This window comes from Cololabis saira, chromosome 5 (genome assembly GCF_033807715.1).
Source record: "Cololabis saira isolate AMF1-May2022 chromosome 5, fColSai1.1, whole genome shotgun sequence".
In the NCBI taxonomy this organism is placed as follows: Eukaryota; Metazoa; Chordata; class Actinopteri; order Beloniformes; family Belonidae; genus Cololabis; species Cololabis saira.
Genome location: NC_084591.1, coordinates 42,636,609 through 42,664,375, shown reverse-complemented (window position 1 = coordinate 42,664,375; position 27,767 = coordinate 42,636,609). Strand labels below are relative to the sequence as shown.

General features: G+C 38.5%; 2 protein-coding genes across 2 annotated transcripts; both read left to right on the top strand.

Annotated features, from left to right (window-relative positions):
• The first annotated feature begins 811 nt into the window (after positions 1-811).
• On the top strand, positions 812-16,801 carry LOC133444420 (troponin T, fast skeletal muscle isoforms-like). Its single transcript, XM_061722200.1, has 13 exons — positions 812-911; positions 3,025-3,065; positions 3,337-3,350; positions 5,621-5,779; positions 8,668-8,686; positions 8,814-8,859; positions 8,946-9,062; positions 9,819-9,896; positions 11,898-12,011; positions 12,125-12,237; positions 13,290-13,380; positions 14,024-14,064; positions 16,434-16,801. The coding sequence occupies exons 2-13, from the start codon at positions 3,046-3,048 to the stop codon at positions 16,468-16,470; spliced, it is 849 nt and encodes a 282-aa protein (XP_061578184.1). The 5' UTR covers positions 812-911; positions 3,025-3,045; the 3' UTR covers positions 16,471-16,801.
• A 3,977-nt stretch (positions 16,802-20,778) lies between these two features.
• LOC133444785 (sperm-associated antigen 6-like) lies at positions 20,779-27,496 on the top strand. The gene is made up of 11 exons (XM_061722686.1): positions 20,779-20,803; positions 20,881-20,976; positions 21,619-21,779; positions 23,773-23,956; positions 24,160-24,365; positions 25,283-25,456; positions 26,228-26,380; positions 26,483-26,674; positions 26,868-26,984; positions 27,064-27,209; positions 27,339-27,496. The coding sequence occupies exons 1-11, from the start codon at positions 20,779-20,781 to the stop codon at positions 27,400-27,402; spliced, it is 1,518 nt and encodes a 505-aa protein (XP_061578670.1). The 3' UTR covers positions 27,403-27,496.
• Positions 27,497-27,767: the final 271 nt, after the last annotated feature.

Sequence of the window (27,767 nt, the reverse complement as noted above, 5' to 3'; positions counted from 1 at the left end):
TGTTAAGAATCCACATCCTCCCGTCATTATATATGTTCAGTCTTTTATTTCCCTACTAGCCAGTAGATTTAATAATGCGCCGGGACAATCTTGGTTGTATGAATGTTGTCATGTTTGCAGAACTTGCACTAAATGCTGGGTAAAATTGTGTTTTTAAACTATGAATTCAGCAAATTATATCACAAAAAAAAAGAAAAATAAATGTATTTCTGTCTATCAATCCATCCATCCGTCCCTCTATCTTTCTTCCCTGCCTCATCCTGGTTGTTGGGGAGCTGGAGTCTTGGACACGTCCTGTCCATCACAGTCAAAAAGGGGAAATAACTCAAACAATCACGCATGTGGAGCCACAACTACGTTCAATTTAAAATCAATTGTATTCACATCCTGAACAAATTTCAACTCAACAACTTCTCATTGAAATATTCACAACCTTGGATTCCGCCTGCTTTTTCTTTTGACTGATCCAAAAGGTTGATTTGTTGATCATACTGCACATTATGTGTTCTCAGATCTCAGCGAGAGCTGCAGAAACACCACCCGATACGCCTCCACTGACATCCAACTCTGATCTCACACTAAACTCGCTTGCCTAAAGTAGCATCCCCAGAATAGTATCCTGGGAGCGTCTTGGATGTTGAGGCTTCACCAAACTTGAGACTCCCTCCTGAAGCATTCGACCTTTTCATCTCCTTATTGAGAGCCAGTGGAGGAAATGGGGGGCCGAAGACGTGGACTCTCCCCCCCACGGCGGACGTGGCCTCACCTCCCGACGCTGCCGTTCAGCCAATAGGGAAGTGGAATGGATCAAATGTCACTATAACAGAAGGACATAATCAGCGTGGTAAGTTTGCAGAACCTTACAGCCAGTCTGCGCCAGCAGGGAGCTCACTTCTTTCAGCTTTTCTGAGGTAAGGAGGAAATTGGAGAAAATGAGAGTGTGAATGATAACTAGGAAGTGGAGAGTTCCCAAACATAAACCAAACTGAGGTAGCTGAGTCAACATGCTTTAAGATAACTGTCACAACCAGCAATTACAGTGACTGAGATAAGAGGGGTGAGAGAAAAACAGTTGTGCTCAAATAGTAGAAAATGGATCAGTGAGAGATTAAGGCCTCCCTTTAAAGCCCACGGTGTATTTTGGTCTTTGAGCCTTTTGGCTTTACCTTGGAATCCAGCTGATGAGCACTGGGTTTATGGCAGCAAACTGTGTATTTATATGGTATATATATTTATATATATGCACACACGCATATAAGTTTGAGGGATGGATCTAAGCAGATAGGCACATAGACTTTGTTATTGTTTATATGTTGATTTGGTTTAAGTCCAGGGATCTAGGGCATGTACATACCGGAGGGATTTACAGATGACTTTAAGCGTATTAAGCGGCTTCACCGCCTCAGGAACGTGAAAGATGATCCAAATGATCACTATGGGAAGAGTACTTTAGGGTCTTGTCATTTAAATCGGGGGACATTGCTCTTTTTGTACGACAGGCTTTTCAAGCTTATAGGTTTAATACTGTGATATCGATGAGCCCTGTAAATGGGCCTGGCATGTGTGTACATTATTACTCATACTCTGAGGATAAACGCTTTAACATCTTGAATGACATCCAAGAACGCGCCAGAACATCCAGAAGGAATCATCTAAATATGGGCCGCTTCTCTTGTTTGCTGTTTTTGCATCGTGTTGTAAACATACTGAGCTTGAGAATTTACAGATTCAAAGAAGCTTGGTGTCAGACCTTTTAAGTTCCCCACGACTGCAAGGATTTATCTGAATTCTTGAGGAAAGAAAGTGGCCTCTGTCGACAGGCAGCGTTAGTGGGGTGATTGAAGGAAACATGTGATGGCAAGACAACCAGATAAGGGAAGGAAAGTGGATTTATGGGTAGCAGTCCAGGCGACAGAACATGAGCTTAACATCATGAAGACGGAAACTGGATCTGAGACGTTTGCAGCTGTCTGTGGGAAATAGCTGCGATGCCAGGACACCTTCCTAGAGGCCTCCAGCTAATGAGCCTAATGAGTGAATAATCAGTAATGATGATGAATTAGGATTAATTGGAGTAAAGTTAGACCAGTCATGTTTATCATTGCACGGCTTTGACAAAAGCAGGATCATATGCTGAGACTGATTTTATACAGGACTGTCCCAGAAAATTAGAATATTGTGATCTTTATTTTCTGTAATGCAATTAAAAAAACAAAAAATGTCATACATTCTGGATTCATTACAAATCAACTGAAATATTGCAAGCCTTTTATTATTTTAATATTGCTGATTGTGGCTTACAGTTTAAGATTAAGATTTCCAGAATATTTAATTTTTTTGAGATAGGATATTTGAGTTTTCTTAAGCTGTAAACCATGATCAGCAATATTAAAATAATAAAAGGCTTGCAATATTTCAGTTGATTTGTAATGAATCCAGAATGTATGACATTTTTGCATTACAGAAAATAAAGGATTTTATCACAATATTCAAATTTTCTGAGACAGTCCCGTATGTGACATTTTTTTTTTTTTAATTGCTGGATTCAAAATACAAAATAAAGTTTTTTGTCAAATACATTTTGACATTAGTCCCCCACGCTCCCCTCCAAATGAACCTTCAGTCCTCAGCTGCTGAGTGCAGACTCTTGGCATACGTCTATGTTTGGCCTCCTTCTCAATTATCATGAGAGAAGCAAATTCACGACTGAGACTCAAATTTCAGTCCAAAGTCTCACACTAATTATAAACCCGAGAAGTTTGGATGTGACACATTTTAAAAAAGCTTCAAACACAAAGTCTCCATTTCCACGCATGAAGAAAACATTTGAGATGAGTTGACATTCTTCTAAATATAAAATGCTTTCGCTTGCAGTGTGGACACGAGTAGGGTGAGGCTTTGTTAGGGTGTGGCTGCTGGCCTAATATCCAAGACATATGCAACCTAATCCTTAGTTATAAATAGAGCATGTTGGATAGTTACTCATTACAAACTTTAAATGATTTTCTTTTTCCCTGATTCCAGGTTTCGAAGTCCACTGCAAACATGTCCGACACAGAGGAAGTGTAAGTCAATTCACATTTTAATTCATAAATTCAACATTTTAAACACTTGCAAAAGCAGTTTGAAATAAACAAACAAACAACTTAATTATTTGTTACACTTTTGGAGTTTGTGATGACTTTTACAGCTGAAATCTCTAGAAAAAAGTAATTAGCAAAATGAGACTTGAGATAATAATTTATTTGTTCATTTTTACAAACTACTAATTGCAGTCTCAAGCACAAGTAGTGAGTAGTTTTGATTCTAATCATATATTTGTCTTCTGTTTTGCAGCGAGCAGGTCGAGGGTAAGTAGCATTGTCCGCCCTTTTGAAAAAAAAGGAAAAACAGAAACAAAAATTAAATTCCCCAGAAATTTAGCTGAGGTACAATCCAGAGTTCCATGCTAAATCCCAAATCCCAATATTTCTCATTGGTGCCTAACTGACTATTATAGAGAGTTTTTTGTACTGGACAAATTCATGTGTTTGCAGGTTTGGCTTGACTCCTCCAGATTCATGCTGTGCAACAACGCGTGCTTTCTCTCTGAAGCAAATCTGCACAATGTATTTATGGTTTTGCTGCAGCATAGTTGCAGGCAGCAACCTTGGCAACAGAAGAGTGTCATAATGCTTTGTGAAATCATCATATATACAGTTTAAAATCACAAAAGATTACACTGATCTGTTGTCAACAAAGGTCCTGCTGTTCCGCACGATTATATAGAACTTTGTAGTCCTCCTGTGCTGGAAAAAAAAGAATAGGATAAATAAATAATCTGATCAAATCATTCTTTTGTAAAACGTAATAGCAGTTTAAAGTCTTGAGTAACAGAGCACTGATCAGCCCAGAAGGACTAACTGTGTATGCTTAGCATTGATCCCCAGTGTACCCACATTTTACGTTTTATGTAAAAATGGGTATAAATGGGATCTGTTGATGTTGTTCTTCTGCTCCTCTCTTTCTCGGATGAACATGAAGAATACGATGGTAAGACACAGCCGTCAGACTCCAGATGACGAGTCTCACGTCTCACATCCCTGATACTAATTTGTCAGTCCCTTTTGAGGACCTGTTGTCTTGCCTCTACCAGACTTTTCAGTGGCATGGTGATTGATACTAACAGTATCTTTCATGAAAGTGAGCAAGTTTAAAACATTGATGGTACAGTATCAGCTAAGACTCGGTCTCCCGTTGTACCTTTGTGACCTCATCACGTTTCTAGCAAAAGCATTTCAAATAAAAATCATTGCATTTCATCTGTTGATGATAGATTTTTTTCCATCCTGTAACTGCTTGCCTGTCTCACCTGTACGGAAGAGAATTAGGGCCATGCAGGAGAAAAAATATTTGAGAGGGGAAGTTTTTTTTTATTGTGCACTTTGAGAAAAAAGTCGAAATGTCGAGAAAAAAGTCGAAATTTCGTGAATGAAATACATGAAATACATTTTGACTTTTTTCTCGAAATTGTACTTCAACATTAATCTCGACTTTTCAACTTTTTCTCGACATTTTGAGTTTTTTCTTGAAATTGTACATCAACATTAACCTCGACCTATTGACTTTTTTCTCGATATTTCGACTTTTTTCTCGAAATTGTACTTCAACATTAATCTCGACATTTCAACTTTTTTCTCGACATTTTGACTTTTTTCTCGACATTTCGACTTTTTTCTCGAAATTGTACTTCAACATTAATCTCAACATTTTGACTTTTTTCTCGATATTTCGACTTTTTTCTCGAAATTGTACTTCAACATTAATCTCGACATTTTTACTTTTTTCTCGACATTTCAACTTTTTTCTCGACATTTTGACTTTTTTCTCAACATTTTGACTTTTTTCTCGACATTTTGACTTTTTTCTCGAAATTTCGACTTTTTTCTCAACATTTTGACTTTTTTCTCAACATTTCGACTTTTTTCTCGACATTTTGACTTTTTTCTCAAAATTTCGACTTTTTTCTCGACATTTTGACTTTTTTCTCAACATTTTGACTTTTTTCTCAACATTTTGACTTTTTTCTCGACATATTGACTTTTTTCTCGAAATTGTACTTCAACATTAATCTCGACATTTTTTACTTTTTTCTCAACATTTTGACTTTTTTCTCGACATTTTGACTTTTTTCTCAACATTTCGACTTTTTTCTCGACATTTTGACTGTTTTCTCAACATTTCGACTTTTTTCTCAACATTTCAAATTTTTTCTCGACATTTTGACTTTTTTCTCGAAATTGTACTTCAACATTAATCTCGACATTCTGACTTTTTTCTCGACATTTCGACTTTTTTCTCGAAGTGCATTATGAAAAAAAATCTTCCTCCTCTAAAATATTATTTCTATTTTTCTAATACTCTTCCGTACACCTGCTATAGCTTCATCTGGTGACAGTTTCCCCAAACTGCACCACCATAAATTCACCTCATTTCTCACATCTTCCCTTTCATTGATTTTCATTCATCATTCATCCCAACCACCTCTTTCCATTTTTCCTCTCCTCTGCCTCCATTAACCCTCTCACCGCCCCCCCTCCCCGCCCCTCCCTCCTGCTCTGGTGACTGACATGTTATTTAGCTGTAGAAGAGGAGGTAGTAGAGGAGATAGAGGTGGCCCCTGAGGCGGCCCCTGAGCCAGAACACGAACCAGAACCAGAGCCTGAGCCAGAACACGAACCAGAGCCAGAGCCAGAACCAGAGGTAGAACCTGAGCCAGAACCAGAGCCTGAGCCTGAAGGTATGTGGCAAGGAGGGGGGAGGGCACTTTTCTCTCATCCTTTGTTAGGTCTTAGGTGATGAGCATCAGCCAAACAGACCCCTATATATATATTTATATATTTATATATATACAGTATATATATATATATATCTCAACATGTTCTGCATGTTTTCTAATACTACCATCTTCTCATCTGTCAGACATGCTTCTCATGCAGTGCTAAAATGGCCAAAGGTTCAATGTCGTTTTGCTTTTTCTTTTGGGTCGCGTTTGCTTGCAATGTGAACAGAGCCTTAATTTCAAAAAAAGTTTAAAAAAAAGTTTGCAAAAAGGACTTAACCTACAGTATTTCCTTTTTTCTTCATTCATTAGCCCTCACAGTACGTAGACTTACGTAACAGCAGAATAAATTTTACACCTACTGAGTAGATATGGTTGTCCCACTTTTATTCAAGTTATGTAATACATAAGCACACAGTGTACATTTAACCCTTTGATGCACAACATGGGTCAAAAGTGACACGGCTGAGTTTTTTTCCCCCATATCCTTCCAATAAATGAATTTCATCATTTAGTTTTCTAGGTATTCCTCAATTAACTTGATTTTGATCATAAAATATAATTATTTCATTTTTTACTTTTTGAATAAAACCCCTTTTTGCATCACTACTCGTATAATGCACAACATGGATCATTTAGAAAGTACTACATTACTATTATTATTACATTACAATGGACAACTTCTTCACGAGTGTCCCTTACTGAGATGCTCCTTGCTCATAAAATATGAAAGGAAAAATGGAAATAAAGAACTGTAGTAGTAAAAGACAGAGTACAAGAGTATTTTAAATATTCAGCATGAAATAAGCTGGGAAATGAATGCAGGACCTTTTTGAACCATGTTGTGCATCAAAAGGTTAAGTACCTGTTTTTGAATTGTCTTTAAACTGCTAATTCAGCACTGATGAAAATAAAATTCACCAACAGATTCAAATTCTTAGCTAAAAAGCCTAATGTGTAGCACAGTCATTGAAAGAATTCTCGATTATATAATATGTACTTTTAACACAAGTGCAGACGGAGAGCATCCATTTAGTTTACTGTATTCTAGGCTGCTGCAAAGGACAGTGTGAGCTATAGCAAATATATTTGTTTATTTTACTTTTGAAAATCTAAAAGAAATATTGACATATTTTATCAATCTAATTCTTTTTATCAGAATCAGATCAGAATCAGCTTTATTAAGTATGTGAATTTGGCTCACGATGTACATGAACATGAACATGAATACTGTAAATAAACATAAAAAACATTCAACTCGAGAAAAAAAAATAGTTAAAGAAATAAAGGTATAAAAATAAGAAGTAAATATGTACATGTTATGTTATTTACAGTTTATTCCACTTTTATAAGTACTGTAGTGTATTACTTATACTGCATGCACCAAACATGCTTGCTTGTTTGTTTATTTTTCTCGATATCTTGACATCGAAGGCTCATTACATGCACCTTTGCACCTTAATTTCTACTGCATGATGATGTGGAAATTTAACATTTAATTGGCTAAATCAATTGTGGTGATGCCTTGGTGCATGATATTTATCTTTGAAACAGTTGATTCTGTTTTAATTAATTATAAAGAGAAGGGATATTTTTAAGCTATCCATATTCAATTATAAATCTTCCATATTTAATCTGAAATACCTATGTAAATGAATATTTCATGTTTCTTAAGTTGCTAAGATGTGAGGCTATGGCTTCTACAAATCTAGATCTGTGTTGTAAATTTTCAAATACCATTCAAAGCATTCACTGTATTCAGATTTTTTTTAAAGGAACACTTCTCTACTTGAAATTCGAAGCAAATATAAAACAACATGGTATAAATAAGACAGTAATGGACTATATATATTTTCTTGAAGTATAAATGTTAAAATTTGGAATTATGATACTGTCAACTGAACAGCACAGGAAATTTACATTCTCATTTATTTTTTGAAAGATGACAAATTTACTTTACTAAAGTTTTATTGGCTGCCTTATTTTGGATGATTTTATGTCTTGGATTCACAATTTGCTGCTGGCAGTGCACCGACTAACGTCTGTTATTTTTCAAAACTTGCTGCATGCACATACCATCGAGGAGGGAGGTTCATTAATTAAAAATAATTGAATGAATCTGATATCTATCCTTTTGGAGGGACTTCAGTCGCCAGGCTGCAGTCACTCCAAATCTGATCAAAAGCTGAGTACTGCCCAGTCAGGACTGGTAAATAAAAGAACCATACTAATTCACAGAGTTTAGAGAAAACAGGAAGGTGGTGGTGGAGAAAAAAAAGGGGAAAGAATGTGAAATGCTAAAATGTGCTTCACTATAGCAAACCAATACACTCTTGCTATGCAACTCGTCATCTGCATGGGATGGAGCCATGAGAATCTGGGGAAAAACACAAGAAATGGAGAAACTGACATGCCACACTTCTATCAGGTGGCTCTAGGGTCAAGCCAAAAAGGATACATACATACAAAAAGTACACTACATGCCTTATATACTACTATAATAAAAACAGGCTTTACAATAAATGAGACATCAGATTTTGTCACAGATCAGACATCAGATTTTGTCACAGATCAGACATCAGATTTTGCGTATGAATCACTGCATTAACAGTTCACATTTAACTACACTAAAACCAAAGTGGTTCTTAAAAACCTCCATAATGCTCCATAATGCTTTTGTTTGCCTCTCATCGACATCCGTTTATGTGTGTCTGTTAACCTCAACTGAAAAGTATAACTTAATGAGACCTGTCATGTAGTACAAAGACGTCTGAGTGAGATAGAATAATGTTTGCTCTTTAACCTAATGACCTGAACTCATCCCCTCTTCATTTCTTAACCTGCAGAGGAGAAGCCAAAGTTTAAGTAAGTTTCTTCTTCATATAATCTGATTTTAAATTAATGTGTTAGATTAAAGTGAACCATTGTTCAAAGACAACAAGTTCAGTGAGTGATATGTGGGTGTATTAAAGATCCAAACACTGTGTCACAGGCCCACCGCTCCCAAGATCCCAGACGGTGAGAAAGTGGACTTCGATGTGAGTGGACCTGAAATAACAACATTCAGGGTTCTGTTTATCCGTTTGGTGTCAGACTAAGCGCTGTCCATTCCTTCATTGTGCAGGACATTCAGAAGAAACGTCAGAACAAGGATCTGATGGAGCTGCAGTCTCTCATCGATGCTCACTTTGAGTGTAGGAAAAAGGAGGAGGAGGAGCTGATTGCACTGAAGGAGAGGATTGTGAGTTTCCAGCTGCCAATGGTTTCAAATAGAATCTTTATTATTATTGCTGTAGTTGTGTACTGTATGTATGTATCTACTTATTATGCCTTTGAAACAATTCCAAATGTGATAACAGTTGATCAGGGTGAAAACTTGAATGCTTCCTGAACTGAACAGATCAAGACTAAATAGAACATTTTAATATACCGTATTTTCTGGACTATAAGCCGCACCTGCATATAAGCCGCACCCGCTCTATTTTAAAAAAAAAACATATGCAAGCCGCAGATATTTATGTTGTTAGATTAGATATTTACTACATGTACAGAAGGATTCTGAACTGTAAATGATGTACATGTTTGTACCTAAATAGATCTTTCCTAACAGTGTCTTTTAACACGGCACCAACTTTGCTGATTAAAACGGGACAGAACGAAGAGAAAATAACCTGTATTTATTTATCTATTTATCTGTTTGAAATCTGCTTCTACTTCTATCTGCTAAAGAAAAAGTAGCGTATTCTTCTTTGCATTTATTTTGTCTTAGTTTTGATTCTAATTCCGGTTAGAGCGCCCCGAGCGGTGGAAGAAAAATCCACAGAATAGTATAGTACCTTTGTATAAGCCGCACGGTTGAAAACCTATGAAGAAAGTAGCGGCTTATAGTCCAGAAAATACGGTATTCTATTTTATACAATGTATCAGACACCATATTTTAGTCTCCCTTCTGAAAGTTAGAGCATTTTCTCAAACTGTGTTTGCTGGCGCCCTGCAGGAGAAGCGTCGTGCTGAGAGGGCCGAGCAGCAGAGGATCCGATCTGAGAAGGACAAGGAGCGCCAGGCCAGACGTGAGGTCAGCTCGTTTGTCATTCTTTACTCCCAACTAATGCTCATTAGTTTTTCAGCCATTTCAAAAGATTTAATATTATTCTTTCGTAATTTCTTTTTTTTACTTTTATTCTTACAGTTTTCTTTGGTTGTTCTTTGATAATAAAGATACTACGTTTTATTTCGAGACATCTTCCATAACAGGGGTCGGCAACCCGCGGCTCTAGAGCCGCATGTGGCTCTTTAGCGCCGCCCTAGTGGCTCCTGGAGCTTTTTCAAAAATGTTTGACCTTTTTTTTTCCTTTTTTTCTTCTTTTTTTCTCTTTTTTTTCTTCTACTTTTTTCTCGAGATTGTACTTCAACATTAATCTCGACATTTCGATTTTCTTTTTCGACATTTCAAATTTTTTCTCAACATTTCAAATTTTTTCTCGAAATTTTGACTTTTTTCTTGACATTTCGCCGTTCGCCATTTGCCTTCATTCTAATACAAAACTTTTCATTTTTTGCGGCATATTTGTTTTTTGTGTTTTTTGTCCAATATGGCTCTTTCAACATTTTGGGTTGCAGACCCCTGTTCCATAACAACCAAGGTCACCGTAGAGACCTTGGTTGTCTCTCTATGGAGCAGAATCAAACTAACCACAATTAAACACAGATACTAAAGATAAAAAGGGCAGGCAATAATAGGCAATGATGGATAATAATTGGACACGTATGGGCAATAATTAATTAATTACTTCATTAATTTCCCTTCTGGGATTAATAAAGTATTTTGAGTTTGAATGTATATAGTCAGAACATCAACCACTCTGTGCATGATCTGTGCAGACATCTGTTCAGGCTTTAGAGAGAGTAGCCTGAACAGATGAGTTTAGTGCTGAGAGTGAGTTATTGAACCAATGTTACAAAGATCAGGGGGGCGTGAGATCCATAGTTGGGGGCAGTGTTGATGTCGGTAGTGAGATGAGCAGAGGGGACAGCGAGGTGAACAGTAATACAGTATTTTGTATTGGATATGGGATGTAACTGGGAGCCGGAGGAGCTGCTGCAGGACAGCTTTTATATGATAGCTGGATAGGGTCCTGATAATAAGTCGTGCCGTAAAATTTTGAACAATGTAGAATTTCTGACGAAGACCAAACAGAAGTAATCTGCAGTAGTCGAGTGACAATACACTGCAAAAACTCAAAATCTTACCAGCAATATTTGTCTTATTTCTAGTTAAAATGTCTCATTTTTAGTCAAAAAATCTAATTACACAAGAGTCATTACCAGATAAATAACTTGTTATTTGACAATTTTCACCTGTTTCAAGTACATTTTCACTCGAAATAAGTAGAAACATCTGCCAGTGGGACAAGATTTATCTTCATTACAAGCAAAAAAATCGTGTTCCACTGGCAGATTTTTCTACTTATTTTAAGTGAAAATCTACTTGAAACAGGTGAAAATTGTTGTTTTTTCCAGTGATGAGTCTTGTTTTAAGTGTAATGACATTTTTTTTTACTAAAAATGAGACATTTTAACTAGAAATAAGACAAATATTCTTGTTAAGATTTTGAGTTTTTGCAGTGCAGAACTGAGAACCAGTATGGCAGTGGTGTGAGGGAAGGACGTCAGCTGTGATGCCCCCAAGATAGAAGTATGAAGACTGGGTTATATTGTCTATGTGGTAGGTGAAGGGGAGTATGCTATCGAGGATGGACCCAGACTCTTGACCTTGGGGGGGGAGGGGGGGCCCTAAAATTGTAGATGGTTATAGTTGAAATATAGGATTTCTTACAGATAGACTTGGTACCAACAAGTAACATTTTAGTTTTATCACTGTTTAATGTAAGGAAATTGGATGTGAACTGGGCAGTTGGCAAGAGAAAGGGTGGAGTTAAGTTAGGTGCAGCACAATGAAAATCAATGAGATGCTTGTTAAAAATACCTACCTGTTACCTTGAGCACCAGAAAGTGAGTGGTGGTTCTGATGTCTCACTTGCATTTTTTTCCCTTTTCTGTGCATGTGTAAATCCAGGAGGAGAGGCGGATCAAGGAAGAGGCTGACGCTAAGAAGAAGGCAGGTGAAGAGGCCAAGAAGAAGTCTGCTCTGTCAAGCATGGGCTCCAACTACAGCAGTCACCTGCAGAGAGTCAGTACCTACACACACACACACACTAACATTGTAATAGCCTCCTCTGTTGATGCTGGATCCATTTTGCACTTGTATCTTGTTACATGTAATTGTTTTATATGTTTGAACAGGCTGACCAGAAGAGAGGAGGAAAGAAAGAAACTGAGAGAGAGAAGAAGAAGAAGATCCTGGCTGCCAGGCGCAAGCCCCTTAACATTGACCATCTGGGTGAAGACAAGCTGAAGTAAGACTCATTACTGACTCATCAACGTCAAAAACAATCTCAGTACTCACTTGATCACATTTATACCATCCAAAAATCCTTTTTTTTTTCTTTGATTTTCTTTAGTGTTGAAACTAGATAACTAATTTAAGCCATGATTGAAGATTAATACTGTTAAAAAAAGGCCTAATAGCCTGCTTTTGAGAGTTGAATTTGAGGTGTGCTAGCTATTTGAACCGTGTGAAACATTGGTGTGGGCTTTAATTTGAAGTTGCCCATCGATTTCTGACCATATAGACCAGGGGTCGGCAACCCAAAATGATGAAAGAGCCGTATTGGACCAAAAACACAAAAAACAAATATGTCTGGAGTCGCAAAAAATGAAGTCTTGTATAAGCCTTAGAATGAAGGCAACACATGCTGCATGTTTCTATATTAGTTAGAACCCGGGGAAGATTTTTTTTTTCATTATGCACTTTGAGAAAAAAGTCGAAATGTCCAGAAAAAAGTTGAAATGTTGGGAAAAAAGTTGAAATGTTGGGAAAAAAAGTTGAAATGTCGAGATTAAAAAGAAAAGGAAAAAGGAAGAAAAAAAGAGAAAAAAAGGAAAAAATAAGAAAAAAAAGGAAAAAAAGAGAAAAAATAATAAAAAAGAGAAGAAAAAAAGGAAAAAAAAAAAAAAGGAAAAAAAGGTCAAATATTTTTGAAAAAGCTCCAGGAGCCACTAGGGCGGCGCTAAAGAGCCGCATGCGGCTCTAGAGCCTCGGGTTGCCGACCCCTGAAATAGACTAAAATGGACTTCTTCTGTCACTTTTGGTCTTTTTGCCCTGGGATTTTTCCCCCTTTCTTTCTTCAGTGACTGCAGCTCAGCCCAGTAGTTAATATAACTGATTTGCACTGCAAGAAAACCTATATATATATATATATATATATATATATATATATATATATATATATATATATATATATATATATATATATATATATATATGATAAGTCAAAGCTTCTTGGGAATTATTTATTTTGCCTGAAACAAATGTACTCACATATGTGCACTCTTATTTTCCCTGCAGGGATAAGATCAATGAGTTCCATGACTGGATGAAGCAGCTTGAGTCTGAGAAATTCGACCACATGGAGAAACTGAAGAGGCAGAAATATGAGGTGAGATGGTCTAACACACTGGCCTTCGGTTTGTGTGATGCAGTACTGTATGGATTATAGTCATGAAGATGTTAACAAGTTGTAAAATATATTTCCATCCATCCATGTGTTGACAAGGTGCCTTAAGTCCTTGGACCAGAAAGCCACTTTGGAAGCACATTGTTGTGCTGTTGTGGTACAATGTAACATGAGATGATTCTTTTGTATGATATTTTTTTAAAGAGCTTCATGAACTATATTTTATAGTTTCTATACTCTTATTTCTAAATGCAATTTTTAATGTCTATTTTATGTTGTTTTAGACATGAGATCAGACCAATGTATGCGATGAACAACACTGTAGAAAGGAATCATTTTTAGGTTATAGGTCCGCCAATCCTACTCTTCACATAGCACTCCTCTTTTGTCTCTGATAAAGGTATATTTTTGTCCCTACATTTTTAAATATCAATCGGATGTCATTTAACCAAATTATAGAAATATTAAAAGGATTTTTTTTAACATACTAAGGAAGAAAAATGCAAATCTTACAGATGTACCAGCCTTGTGGCTGTTTGTTTGTTGTCAATGCTTCAGTCTTCAAGCAAAACACTCTCGTCCCCTCAAGATTTAAACCCTTCATGAACTCTTTGATTCCATCCAGGTTACAACCTTGCGTAAGAGAGTGGAGGAGCTCAGTAAATTGTAAGTAGTAAAGCTGAGTAGGGTATCTGCTCGCCGGCCTCAGGCTCGCTGCATGTCGGCATAGATTAAGGTCTGAAAACCAAAGCGCTGCCTTTGGTTGAGACGGAGCTCAAAACCTGAAGAGTTTTATTCCAGAAAGAAAAAAGAGAAGGTGAATAAGGTCAATCAGGTAACGACTCCAATAGCATGAAGCTATGAAAATCAGATCTTCTTAGACAACAAAATCTTTGGTTGCTTATATGGTCCTTTTGTATAACTGTTGTTAAGCACGAGTGACCAATTTCTGGAATAGAATTGTTCAGTTGTGGGTGAGTGAGAAGCTCATTGGAGGTTGCAGAGCATCGAGCAAGTGGTCAATCAGGTAAGTAAGAGCCTCTTTAGGTTTCACAGCTATGGTAAATCTGAACAACCTAATGTGTTCTTCTTCCTTTGTGGGAATGGTCTCAATGTCACAGTATTTTTGCATAGTTTCTTAGATCTGTCACTTATCACTTTGACCAGAGGGTCCGGTAGAAACCTTTACGTATGACCCCGTCTTGATTTCCCATAATACTTCAGCCTGGACCTTTAAGCCCATGGAGCCTGTTAAAAAGGAGAGGAAGAATGTGGTCTTCCTTCAAGGTAAAAATGTCTACCGTGTTAAAGCTGCTGTGTTGTTTTCAGGTACTCACATTCAGGATCCGCATTGACACATTACAGAAGCAGTAAGTACTGTCAGATCTGCCTTCACTGACCCTTAGTAACCTCAAATATCTACCATTAACATTCCATTACCACGGTGTATGGACAATTACTCTAATCAATTTAAGATCATTAAAACATTATCTTAAGTTCATATCATCTAAATACATGTAACTACTACTACTACTGTCATTTAGCAGACGCTTTTATCCAAAGCGACTAACATCTGAGAGAACAACACAAGTAAGAAATCACATAGGAGGATCCAGCTGGATCAGTGCTGGTCAGACTGCTGAGAGTCCAGTTGGACACAGGTGTTCCTTTCCCACCCAACACAACAGTCCCAATACAAGAAAACTAAGTCTTGAAAGACACCATCATATGATCATCAAATCTTCTAACTCATTCTGATGAGCAGAGAAGTTAACTAAATGCAGAATTGCTCCTCAAAGAGCTGAGTCTTTAGCTTGCTTAGGAAGTAGGACGGACCCTGCAGATCGGACAGAGTTTGGTTGGTCATTGGAGGAGAATAGTCTGTCTACTGATTTCACACCACATTGTGGTGGAAGCACCAGGCGTCTTTCACTGGCTGAGCAGAGCTGTGGAGAGGGAGTGTAGCTCTGGATGAAGTAGTGAAGGTATTGAGGAGCTGTTTGGGTAATTGTTTGGTAAGCCAGAAGCAGAGCTTTGAACTTGATGCTGCAACTGGAAGCCAGTGCAGGGAGATTAGCAGTGGAGTGACATGAGCTCTCTTGGGCTGGTTAAAGACCAGACATGCTGCTGCATTCTGGATCATCTGCAGAGGTTTAACTGAGCAGCAGGAAGGCCGACCAACAAGGAATTACAGTAGTCAATACGTGACATGACCAGAGCCTGAACCCAGAGCTGTGTGGTATGTTCTGTCAGGTAGGGTCTGATTTTCCTGATGTTGTAGAGAGCGAATCAGCAAGACTGGAAAACTGAGGCAACATGGTCTTTAAAGGTCAGCTGGCTGAGGCTGATAACCCCAACAATTAACAATAAATAGAAGCATACATGGTGCATCTATTTCAAATCAATTCAATAATGCTTTCTTTTTATAAATAATGTATGTTATTTAATAGTACTCACAATACTATTATTTTATTATTATTTTATTCTATCTTCAAGCATGAAGGCCATTTTTATAGTTTGTTACTGATCTTTTGTGTGAGAAAGCAGACATACATATTTATATCATATAATTATATTAAGTTTGGATGCTACTGGTGGCTAATAATCCCGCTCGTGCAGGTAAGTGGAGCATGAGATTGTTTTTGAGTTCAGTTTTGTTAACTGCATTTTTAGAGTTGTGATATTTCAGCTGTTATCTTTCTTCAAAAATGTGTGGTTTTTATTTACCAGCAACATTTTGTTTTTGTTTTTTTTTGTTTAAGTTACAGTTAATGAAATTATTTAAAATGATATTCAAGCACCAAGCATGTAGTTTGAATCAAAATCACCCTACTATTCCTCATTTGTAAAATGTACTTTACATGTTATAGGAATTATCATTATATTTATGCACAGCCAGCCTCTCCGTGCATGGCTATTTAGTGGCTGGGTCTTGGAGAATGGCACCAAGACCCTCACCATCAAATTCTGAGAAGCCCTTATGTGACAATGAGTTCTGTTATGCTTCAAATTGTTTTGTTTATTTCGACTTGTAGCAGCAAGAAGGGAGCTGCTGCCCGCCGCAGAAAGTAGACAGGTTCAACCTGCAACTGCTAAAACAACCAAACTGCAATGGAAATTCACGGACACACACCTGATGAAGCAATGCACACTGGAAAAGGCTGTAACTCGGAAGACGCTAGTAAAGCTGAAGTGTACCCGGCGGTTATCCTGAACATGCAACCAGGAGCCTTTAGCTGCTGTTCACGAGGAAAAAAAACACCCAAAAACCATCTGCCGTGACGCTTCCTCGGCCTCAAATGTTTGGTTCTCAATATTTTTGTAAATAAAGTGCGACTCTTCAAGCCATGTCTGTAGATCTGTTGTTATTCAGAAATAAAGTTCCATATTTTTAGATGTCCAATTTTACAGTCATTTGTTCTACACTAATTACAGATTCACCCAGAATAACAGGAATATATCGCAGTCCAACATGAACAATAGCAAAACATCAAGATCAAAACATCAAGAATAATGATAACAATTAAAAAAAAAAAAATATTTACCTGAATGAAATTAATAATTCTATATTTCATTGGACAGCTCCACATATGGAGACTACAAGCTGTGATGGTCAATACTTGGTTCTTCAAAGAAATCCATCTTCTTTATTCAAATTGGAAGGAAGAATAAGTCAGAAACAGAGGTATTTTTGCAATGGCTTTGTTCTAATTCTGTCCAATAGTTGTAGTTTACTTTTTGGATCAATTTTACTAAATATTCAAGTTGATTTGATGGGTAATTATATTGAAAGTTGGGAGCTTATAATCCTCCTAAAGATTTTTGCTTTTGCAGTGCTGATAACCTCTGGGTTTCTGGTTTTTCCAGTAAAACCATGAGTAAACTGTGCTGAGCCAGTTGTCTGTAGGAGTATGGTAACTGGTAGTGCAGAGAATAGGTAATTCATTTTTGGAAGTTCTTTCATTTTAACTGTATGTATCACAAGTTAAAGTGGGAGGTTAGCCCAGTGTTTTAAATCTTGTTCTATTTTTGTCAGCGAAGGGATGTAGTCCAGACTGAAAACATTAACAACCAAATATTTAATATTACCAGTGTTGAGTGTTGAGAGTTATTTTGAGTCTCAGAATCCCATACGTTTCTGAAATCAGTAGTATTGTTGACTTTGGCCAATTGGTAGTTTAGTTAGAAATTGTGGTAAATATATTAATAATATTAAAAGACTATTGTATAGATTCTTATTTTATTGATTTGATGCTGATTTTTCCCTTTTTTTCTAGACACTGGAATTAGTGTTTTTAACAGAAACAGCAACATTTGTTATAGTTCCTGATCATGGCATACACACACCTGAAGCCTGATTTACAGTGTATGGGCACCTAGCACTCAGCTACAGCTAAATATCCCGGAAATGTGCCAACTGTTAGGCTGACTAGCAGCAAAATGCCTCCTGCAGAAGATTGCAGTGGAGATGAGCAAGCTAACACATGGCTAAAGAGCACAGATAACATGACCAACATAGCAAACTCTGTGCATTATAAGACATCATCGAGTGATAATCCTCCATGGAACTGTCTCGGTGCAAAGCCAAAAAGTAAATCTTGTCTCAAAAGCCAGGCAGGCAGGGCTGAAATATGTGAAACTGACTGGCCTTCACTTCTGAGACAGAGGAGTTATTTTACCCCTGTACATGGAAGGAAACAGTACTGGACAGCCGTGAACTAATAAACCTCCAAAACAACCAAGTGTCAAACTGCAGAACAGATTTGCTCCACTATCTTAGGACTCTGGATCGCTATTGATGACCATCCATCAAAGCTGCATCCCAAAGCAGCAAGGCAAGGACTGAAAACCTGTTAGAAGGTAAAAGGCCACAGGGAAAGCTAAAGGCTGGTCCTGAAACGTACTCTGATTGTGGGTGACTCTGTAGTAAATCATGTACAAAGCATGTGCATTAAGAACACTTAAGTCCTTTGCTTTCCTAAGGATATGGTCAATGATCTGAAGGAAATAATTCTTGAAATTGCAGATGGATATCCAACTGTGATCCAAACATCGTTCAGCATACATTGTCAGTTTATGTGTCCAAGCAGCAATCTGAGGTTCTGAAATGGGGCTTTACTGGATTATTAAACACAGCGAGGTCTCTAAATGCCGCTGTATTCATCAGTGGACCTGTACCACCTGTCAGAAGAGGAGAGGAAAGATTCAGCAGGTTGTTGGCACTGGATAAATGGCTTTTATCGGCATGTGCTAACCACTTATTTAATTTAAACAAGCCAGGGATGAAACTGTTCAACTCCAGCACATTTTATTTCCTACTTCATCCATCCGTCCTTGGTGCCAGGCTGAGATAAACGAGGAGTCATCTCATAGAGAGGAACAGACAAAGCCCAGAAGAAACCTTGAGGAGGAAATCCATCTGCCCCCACCGGGAGAGAGCTTCGGAAAGGAGAGACAACAGAGGCAAGAAGACGGGTCCTTATATCCCTCCAACCCTCTCAACAGCACCAATGAATAGGACCAAGGACCAGGAGTTTCACCAGCCCCTCAACCCCCAGCCCAACCCCCTTTTGGCCCCCATAAACCAAGCCCTGCCCCAACCAGAGCAGCCGAAGTTATGGCGCCCGGCCCCCTCTCCTGCCCCCCCCCCACCACTATCATGTTCGTATCCACCGTCTGATGTGTGGAGGGTCCGGGCTACAAGGATTACAGCAGTCGTGACTTTTTCCAGGACAAACTGGGACCCTGTTTATTAGAAGGTTTTAGAATGTCTGTACTTTTAGGTGGCAGAGGGAGAAATGTGGCCCAGTCACATAGGGGCACTCTAAAAGATCTTTAAATAAAGTAAACATAACTTGTGTGCCACAGACTGCTCCCAAACACCAGACCCCCAAAATACTGTGCAGACCTTTATGATGACTTCAGTGAACTACTGTCTATGATCTGTGTTGATTTGACCGTGTAATTGTTGTTGCTGATTTTAACATCCATGTTGACAACCCGTCTTAGTAACACTGGACAACTTTGGGCTGACCCAGCATGTACAGTAACAGAGGCTGCACACTAGGGGGTACACTCTAGACCAGGGGTCGGCAACCCAAAATGTTGAAAGAGCCATATTGAACCAAAAACACAAAAAACAAATATGTCTGGAGCCGCAAAAAATGAAAAGTCTTGTATAAGCCTTAGAATGAAGGCAACACATGCTGCATGTATCTATATTAGTTAGAACTGGGGGAAGATTTTTTTTTCATTATGCACTTCGAGAAAAAGTCGAAATGTCGAGAAAAAAGTAGAAAATTTCGAGAAAACAGTCAAAATGTTGAGAAAAAAGTCTAAATGTGGAGGAAAGTCAAAATGTCGAGAAAAAAGTCAAAATGTCGAGAAAAAAGTCGAAATGTCGAGAAAAAAGTCAAAATGTCGAGAAAAGAGTCAAAATTTCGAGAAAAAGTCAAAATTTCGAGAAAAAGTCAAAATCTCGAGAAAAAAGTCAAAATGTCGAGATTAAAAAGGAAAGGAAAAAGGAAGAAGAAAGGAGAGAAAAAGGAAAAAAAGAAGAAAAAAGGGAAAAAAAGATGAAAAAAAAGAAAAAATGAAAAAAAGGTAAAACATTTTTGAAAAATTATTATCCATCATTGCCTATTATTGCCTGCCCTTTTTATCTTTAGTATCTGTGTTTAATTGTGGTTAGTTTGATTCTGCTTTTATCTCTACGGTGACCTTGGTTGTTATGGAACAGGGGTCGGCAACCCAAAATGTTGAATGAGCCATATTGGATAAAAAACACAAAAAACAAATATGTCTGGAGCCGCAAAAAATGAAAAGCCTTGTATTAGAATGAAGGCAAATGGCGAAAGGCGAAATGTCGAGAAAAAAGACGAAATTTTGAGAAAAAAGTTGAAATGTCGAGAAAAAACGTCAAAATTTTGAGAAAAAAGTTGAAATTTTGAGAAAAAAGTTGAAATGTTGAGAAAAAAGTTGAAATTTCGACAAAAAAGTCGAGATGAATATTGAAGTACAATCTCAAGAAAAACAAAGAAGAAAAAAAAGAAAAAAAAAGAAGAAAAAATAAGAAAAAAAAGAAAAAAAGAAGAAAAAAAGGAAAAAAAAGTCAAACATTTTTGAAAAAGCTCCAGGGAGCCACTAGGGCGGCGCTAAAGAGCCGAATGCGGCTCTAGAGCCGCGGGTCGCCGACCACCGCTCTAGACGATCGTCACAGCCCATAGAACGCTCAGTCTCCCCGACGTTGCCAGGGCAACAATAACAACAACAACACAAGCCTTGGTGAAACGCTGCGTTAAATCCTGAGCTAAAATCTCCTTAAAAAACTGAAACATTTATATTCGAGACTCCTTTAAAAAAAAAAAAAACAGGGTCCCAATGAATCAACGACGTCTAATTCAAGGTGAGAAGCCTGCCAACTTTTGCTTCACTATGAAGAAAGTTAGTGTTTTACGTTGTGTCCGTTTGTTTGCTGTGCAGTGTTGGAGCAGTTCCAGAAAGCGAGGCAGCAGTTTGTGCTGTCTATTGCCGATCTGGCATCCAGACCCGAGAATGTAGAGCAACTACAAAATGCAGGTACAAACATTTTCACGGCAAAGTTAGCACCTGTTTGTGACTCCAGTGTTCATGAGTGTTCACCTCTCCTTACGCCTCCTGACCATGGATGTGAACCCGAGCATCCAGCTAGACAAGGAATTACACTGAAGACCTTGTTTTTATTAATTTATGTGCAGCAGAGTCAAGTAAGACTGTTGTTAAATATGGTTGGATACATTGTGGGCCTTTTAAAAAAAAAAAACAAAAAAAAAAAAAAAAAAAAACCCCACAACAAACAAATATTTCTAAGCTTGTGGACCTAGAGAGAGACCAAATCCTGTTTCCTGTTATTTTGAAGGTTTCCTTTCCTTTATCTTTTTCATCACATATCTTTTTAGGCCTTTTACTCTGCAGGAAATAATACTTTCTGAAATTTTAAGCCATTTAACTGTTAAGTGGTGATGCCTAACAACATTATTAGTGAAATACTACTGAAATTAGGTGAGATACTTTTTACAGTATGATGCTGTAGTTGTTGTATTTGAAGCTGACTGTATTGATTTTAGCTACAGTGGGGCTGAATGCAAAATGAAGCTGTTAAGCCAGACAGGGTTTTATTTTCTTTTAAATTATTATGAAATAACTGAGCCCAGTGTTCATGTGTCTTCACCGCTCCTCCAGAGGTTTTGAGGTTACTCCGCCCCCTGACGATGGATGTGGACCCGAGCATCCAGCAGACTGCAGCCCTGGCTGTGGGCCACCTGGCAGAGCAGGGCCTGGCCCAGGCCGTGGTCAAGGAGGACATCCTGCCTCACCTGGTCCAATCTATGGCCTCACAGAATGTAAGCTTTTCATTTTCTGGACATATATATAATTGTAGGAGTTTGGGAACAAAAGAGCTGAAGAACGCTTTTTGTGGACGAAGGAAAAACTTGTGTTGTTTATTTACGACTGCCCGTAACCAACAGCAACAGAACACTAACTGAAAAGTCATCATCGTCGTTAATAGCGGCTAGATTCTTGTGAATTCCAACCCACTGAAACTAAACATACGGTGCGTCCGAAATGCCATACTAAAAAGTATATACTAAAAAGTATACCGTATTTTCTGGACTATAAGCCGCTACTTTTTCCATAGGTTTTGAACCATGCGGCTTATACAAAGGTGCGGCTATTCTGTGGATTTTTCTTCCACCGCTAGGGGGAGTGCTACAAACATGTACATCATTTACAGTTCAAAATGGTTCTGTACATGTAGTAAATATCTAATCTAACAACATAAATATCTTTTTTTTTTGTTTATAAAATGGGTGCGGCTTATATACAGGTGCGGCTTATAGTCCAGAAAATACGGGTACTCAAGTTCGGCACACTTTTGAGTAAATATCAGTAGTGTGCATTAATTTGGACGTACTATTAAGAGCGCACACGGCACTTCCTGCCGTAGGGAGGGGGGGAGTTGTTACCATGGTAACCTGTCACAGCAGTGGTAGCAGCGCTCTGCTCCGCTCTTTACCGTTTATTCTGGCCAAAATACAATTACATTATATAATAATATTATATACGAACATGCATGTTCTCCCCGTGCTTGCGTGGGTTTCCTCCGGGTACTCCGGTTTCCTCCCACAGTCCAAAAACATGCATAGTAGGTTAATTGGTGTGAGTGTGAGTGTGTCTGGTTGTTTGTCTGTATATGTGGCCCTGCGATGCACTGGTGACCTGTCCAGGGTGTAATCCCTGCCTCTCGCCTGAAATTAGCTGGGATAGGCTCCAGCAGATCCCCGTGACCCTGCAAAGGATAAAGCGGGTATAGAAAATGGATGGATGGATATACGAATATTATAATATTAATATTATATAATAATATTATTATACTTAATATTATACTTATGACATATACGTATCCCTTAGCAACCAAACGCCGCTGCATTGCATCGTGGGATGTTTTTGCTCGGCTAGTGTCCATCAATCCACACTAAAAAAATCTCAGACCAGAACTTCTTATTATCAGAGTGGAAGTGTAGTGTTATATCTTACATATGGATGCTTTAGGTTTGATGTTTACTGCAAACTTCTTTTAATTTAATTTTTATGTGGACAAATGTGCTCTGAAAGCTTAGGAAAAGGCTTTGCTTTGCTCTCATACGCACTCATACAGCCTCTGTTTTATACACCCAATAGATTAAACCTTTCTTTATTCTTTAGCATCTAAAACATTTAATAACTATTTATATGAAGTCTTACAATTTTAAACACTGATGCTCATCTTGAACAACTTTAGCTGCAATTAGTCTTACCTTTTTGTGAACTTCTCTTGATAGCAGCATTTGCGTGTTTCAGCTGACTGAGTCTAATAGCTAATAGGCCTAATTTGCCTAGGTTGATTTGATTATTCATGCCACATCCATCTTTTAGCTTCATAATTGAACTTTAAATAACATTACAGGCTGTTGAAAGATACATTTAATTTCTTTTATATATCCAGAGATCTAAATTCAATTAATTAAAAACAAATTGCATCATTTTGATATTTTTAATTTAATCATTTACATTTATAATTGTTGTTTTGTTTCTTTTTTATGTGCATTTGGATTTTGGCAAGGGATTATATAATTTAAACATAAGCATATAAGCCATTTAAGCCATTCAATGCATTTTTTTCACAATAAAACAAAACTTTAGTCTTCATAGTAATTACCAGCAATTCTTGGTACATGAACTGTAAAGTGAGTTGACTTTTTTAAATATATATTTTTTAAAAGGGACATTAAGGAATGTAACTGCAGGGCTAATGTAGGTCTTTTTTTTAAATAACTAATTTGTGTTTGTATTCAGAGGTTTTATAAGAAGGCAGCATCGTTTGTGCTGCGTGCGGTGGCCCAACACTCCCCGGAGCTGTCCCAGGCGGTGGTGGGCTGCGGGGGGGTGAAGGCTTTGGTTCTCTGCTTGGAGGGGTTGGACCCCGGGGTGAAGGAGGAGGCTATCAGGGCTCTGGGCTGCATCGCAAGACACAATGCATGTAAGCACGTTCACACGTGTCACATCTGTCTCTTTTGCATCTATGTTTCAATAGGCTGCAGATATTTTTTTTAATACTTTTTAAAGCAGCGCTCTTCATTCACCATTTGGAATAAAACATTAAGAGGACACAGCATGCAGGATTTGGAAATATACCTCTTTTCCCTCATTTTTCCCAACCCCTCCTTGCCTCGCCCTCCGCAGCGCTGTCTCAGTCCGTGGTGGCTGCTGGAGCGGTCGACCTGCTGGTGCTCTGTCTCCTGGAGCCTCAGTTGTCCCTAAAACTCATCGCAGCCTCCACAATCTGTGACATCTGCAAGCACACGCCAGAGCTGGCCCAGACCGTGGTGGACGCAGGCGCCATCGCACACCTGGCACGGTTGGCCCTAAGCCGAGATGCCAAACTCAAGGTGAGGCCCCGATGGCTGCTGGTGATACTTTATTACACAAAAGCTCATCCAGTTTTATTTTTTTTTTTTCATTTTTATTTCATTTATATATTGATTAACAACACTGTTTGAAGAAAACTGAAAAAAAAAACTCCCTGCTTTAAAATCAATTCTTAACAAATCCTTGGCTAGTTCTTATTTCAGACAAATAATTTAGGTGGAGTGTCACCAGACACTGGTGACACTGATGAAGGCGAAAGGAATCGCCAAAACATGTCAAGTAATTAAAAAAACCTAAATTATTTGTCTGAAAAAAGTACTAGCAAAGTAATTGTAATCAAGAGACAAAATTAACTTTATTAAATCAATTTTTAACAAAGAGGAGAATCTACATACATACATTTGAATTATTAAGAGTTTTACACATTTATTCATTTCACTTACCGGTATGTTAAACATTTCAACAAAATCTTGCCCTGCTCAAACTCTGTTAGATGATTTTTTTATTTGTGGATCAACAGATTTAGAAAACATTTCTACAAAGTAATTGCATCCAAAAATATAGAATTAAATTGTAGAAAATGATTGTAAACATTACTTTGTATTTTTGATTTACACTAAGTCACCACTGCTGTATTTTTTTTCTTGAATTATTTTTAGACTTAAGTCTGTCTTGGAAAATCCAAAAAAGGAGAGTGAAATCTCAGGAAAACAGGATTTATTATTTAAGTTTTATTTAAGACTAATTAAAAAAATATTTTTTAACATTTTTTAAACATATCTGTACTCCCATTTTGGCAACTTAAAAAAAAATAAATCTGAACAATATATTTGAAGACAGATGCTGCTGTTTCAAGAGGGAAACGTCAAGGAGTAACACATTTTTCATTTCTTCAAAAATGTGAATCATCTCTGGAAGTACTGTTGTGTCCGTGCAGAGGCAGGTGTTCTCCGCGCTGAGCAAAATCAGCAAACACTCGGCCAGCCTGGCAGGAATGGTGATGGAGGCGAAGATCTTCCCTGCAGCCGTGGCCCTGCTCAGAGACCCGGATGAATACGTGAGGAAGAACGTGGCCACCCTCATGCAGGAGGTGGTGAAACACTCGTTGGAGGTACTGCACACTCACACTCGCAGCCACAACTACACTGAGACACAATGAGTGATGTTCCTGTGTGTGTGTGTGTTACTACGTTTACATACAGTCAAAATTCGGGTTATTTCTAATATTCCGGTTACTGAAACATTCGGAATAATCCGTTTACATGCGTAAGCAAACAGGGTTATCCCTGTATACATGGTCATTAATCATTCGGGATATCTCCATCAAACCAGCGACGGGCGGAGAACATCATGACGCAATTCCCGTCATTTCCGCTTCTTCTTCCTGTATCCAAATTCAAAACAAATGCTGCTTCGCGCAACTTTTCGCTCACCTTCTAGTAAATCTGGCTATCCCCGTACTTTCTACCGTCTACAAATGCCAAAATGTTCATATCCTTCATTACATTTATGAAGTGATTAGTGTCCTGCTCACTCCAAAAGTGTGGCGTGGCCTTGCGTTTCGCCGTGTTTTATAAGAACTTCCTGGACTCAAAAGACCAGGATTCCTTGTGAACAGAGCATGCGCAGAAAACAAATTCATGTTCCGTTTGATGGGGATATTCCGTTTGGCGTTTACATGCCCGAATATTCGGGTTTTAAAAGGAGTAACCCAGGGGTCATATTGGGGTTTTTAAAAACCCGAATATGAGCAAATTCAGGTTATTCAAAGGGGTTATTGGTGTTTACATGGCCGTGCAAATTCGGGTTATTGCCAATATTCGGGTTTTAAAAGGGTTATTGATGCTGGAAACGCAGTCTGTGTGTGTGTGTGTGTCTCCAGCTGTCGGTGGATATTGTGAACTGTGGTGCCCTGGGACCAGTTATTGACTATCTGGCTGGCTGTCGTGGAGTCCTGCGGTTGCCGGCGATCATGATGCTGGGATATCTGGCAACTCACAGTGAAACCCTTGCTATGGCTGTCATCCACTCTAAGGTGTTTAAATCTCTTCATGTGACCTCTAAAACCCTCATGGCTGATATGTAGGTCACATGCACTGAGGCCACCCTTGTTGCTGTGTGTCCTCCTGTCCTGCAGGGGGTGTCCAAGCTGGCCCTGTGTCTGTGTGAGGAGTCTGAGCAGAAGATCAAGGCGGCTACATTGTGGTCAATCTGCCAGATAGGGCAACATACCCCTGTTCACGCAGAAGCAGTGGCCACAGCCAACCTGCTGCCCAAACTGCTGCAGCTTCACATGGACGCCAGCAGCTCAGAGGAGCTGCAGGTCCAAGTAAGAGATGCAACACACTTTCCTCTAATGAATGAACGAACAGCCTCATCGCCACAGAAATAAAATCAAAACTGTTTGCAAATGTTGTTTTTTTTCTTTTTAACTATTTTTTTTCTGATTAACAGTAAATTGAACGAACATGCTATTCACTTTTATCTGTGATGCACTAAAAGACCACCTTGTGACATTTCAGAGTCAGACAGCTCTGGAGAGCATCCTGCCGAAGTGCACCTGCCTGTCGGCTCTGGAACCACTGCTCCACGACGCTCCCAGCAACATCCTGAAACTCGTCCTCTGCCAGTTCAGCAAGGTTGGGAGCGACTCTGCAACCTCCACTACACACATTCATGGTGCAGGCAGCCTATTCATCACAGCTCTGTCTCCATAAGGTGCTGGCTCACGACAGTCAGGCCCGCCGTCTGTTTGTGACCAACGGGGGACTGAAGAAGGTGCAAGAGATTGAGGCTGAGCCCGACTCTGCTCTGAAGGAGCACATCAACGCCATCAAAAACTGCTTTCCTGAAGACATAGTCAGGTGCCATTGCCATGTTTTATTGAGGAGGTGCTTCTTATCGCTCTCTCCCACACTGAATCATAACTTCAGGGAGAGATAATAATCTTCAGACTGGAATATGACTATCTATTTGTGTGTGCTTTGTTGCAGGTTCTACTCCCCTAACTACCCAGATGTCTTGTTGCAGCAATTAGAGAACCACCAGCCAGTCTGAAAGCCCTGAACAACACACACTACCGACCAATTTTTAATTAAAAACATAGACTGAGCTTTAAAATTGTGAACAATTATATCAAAATGAAGTTCTGTTCTGTTCCAGAAATGTGTTTGTTTTGTGTTTTCTCCTTAAATTGCACGTCTGGAAATAAAATGAAGTTCTGTTCTGTTCCAGAACGTGTTTGTTTTGTGTTTTCTCCTTAAATTGCACGTCGGCAGCTTCAAATCCAGTTCGTATTTTAGATTTGTGAGACTGAGGGTGAAATAATGATTGACATTTTTGCCAAGCATCTCTTTCAAATGTTTTTCTACACTTGCACTTGAAGCTGCTAGTGGCCTTATCGTCACAGTCAGTGCGGCTGT

Coding starts and splice junctions, on each gene's coding strand:
- LOC133444420 (XM_061722200.1), top strand. CDS start 3,046: ATGTCCGACACAGAGGAAGT. Junction 13,381..14,023: donor TGAAGAGGCAGAAATATGAG/GTGAGATGGTCT, acceptor GATTCCATCCAG/GTTACAACCTTGCGTAAGAG. Junction 14,065..16,433: donor GTGGAGGAGCTCAGTAAATT/GTAAGTAGTAAA, acceptor TTCGACTTGTAG/CAGCAAGAAGGGAGCTGCTG.
- LOC133444785 (XM_061722686.1), top strand. CDS start 20,779: ATGAATCAACGACGTCTAATTCAAG. Junction 24,366..25,282: donor GCCGAGATGCCAAACTCAAG/GTGAGGCCCCGA, acceptor GTGTCCGTGCAG/AGGCAGGTGTTCTCCGCGCT. Junction 26,985..27,063: donor TCCTCTGCCAGTTCAGCAAG/GTTGGGAGCGAC, acceptor TGTCTCCATAAG/GTGCTGGCTCACGACAGTCA.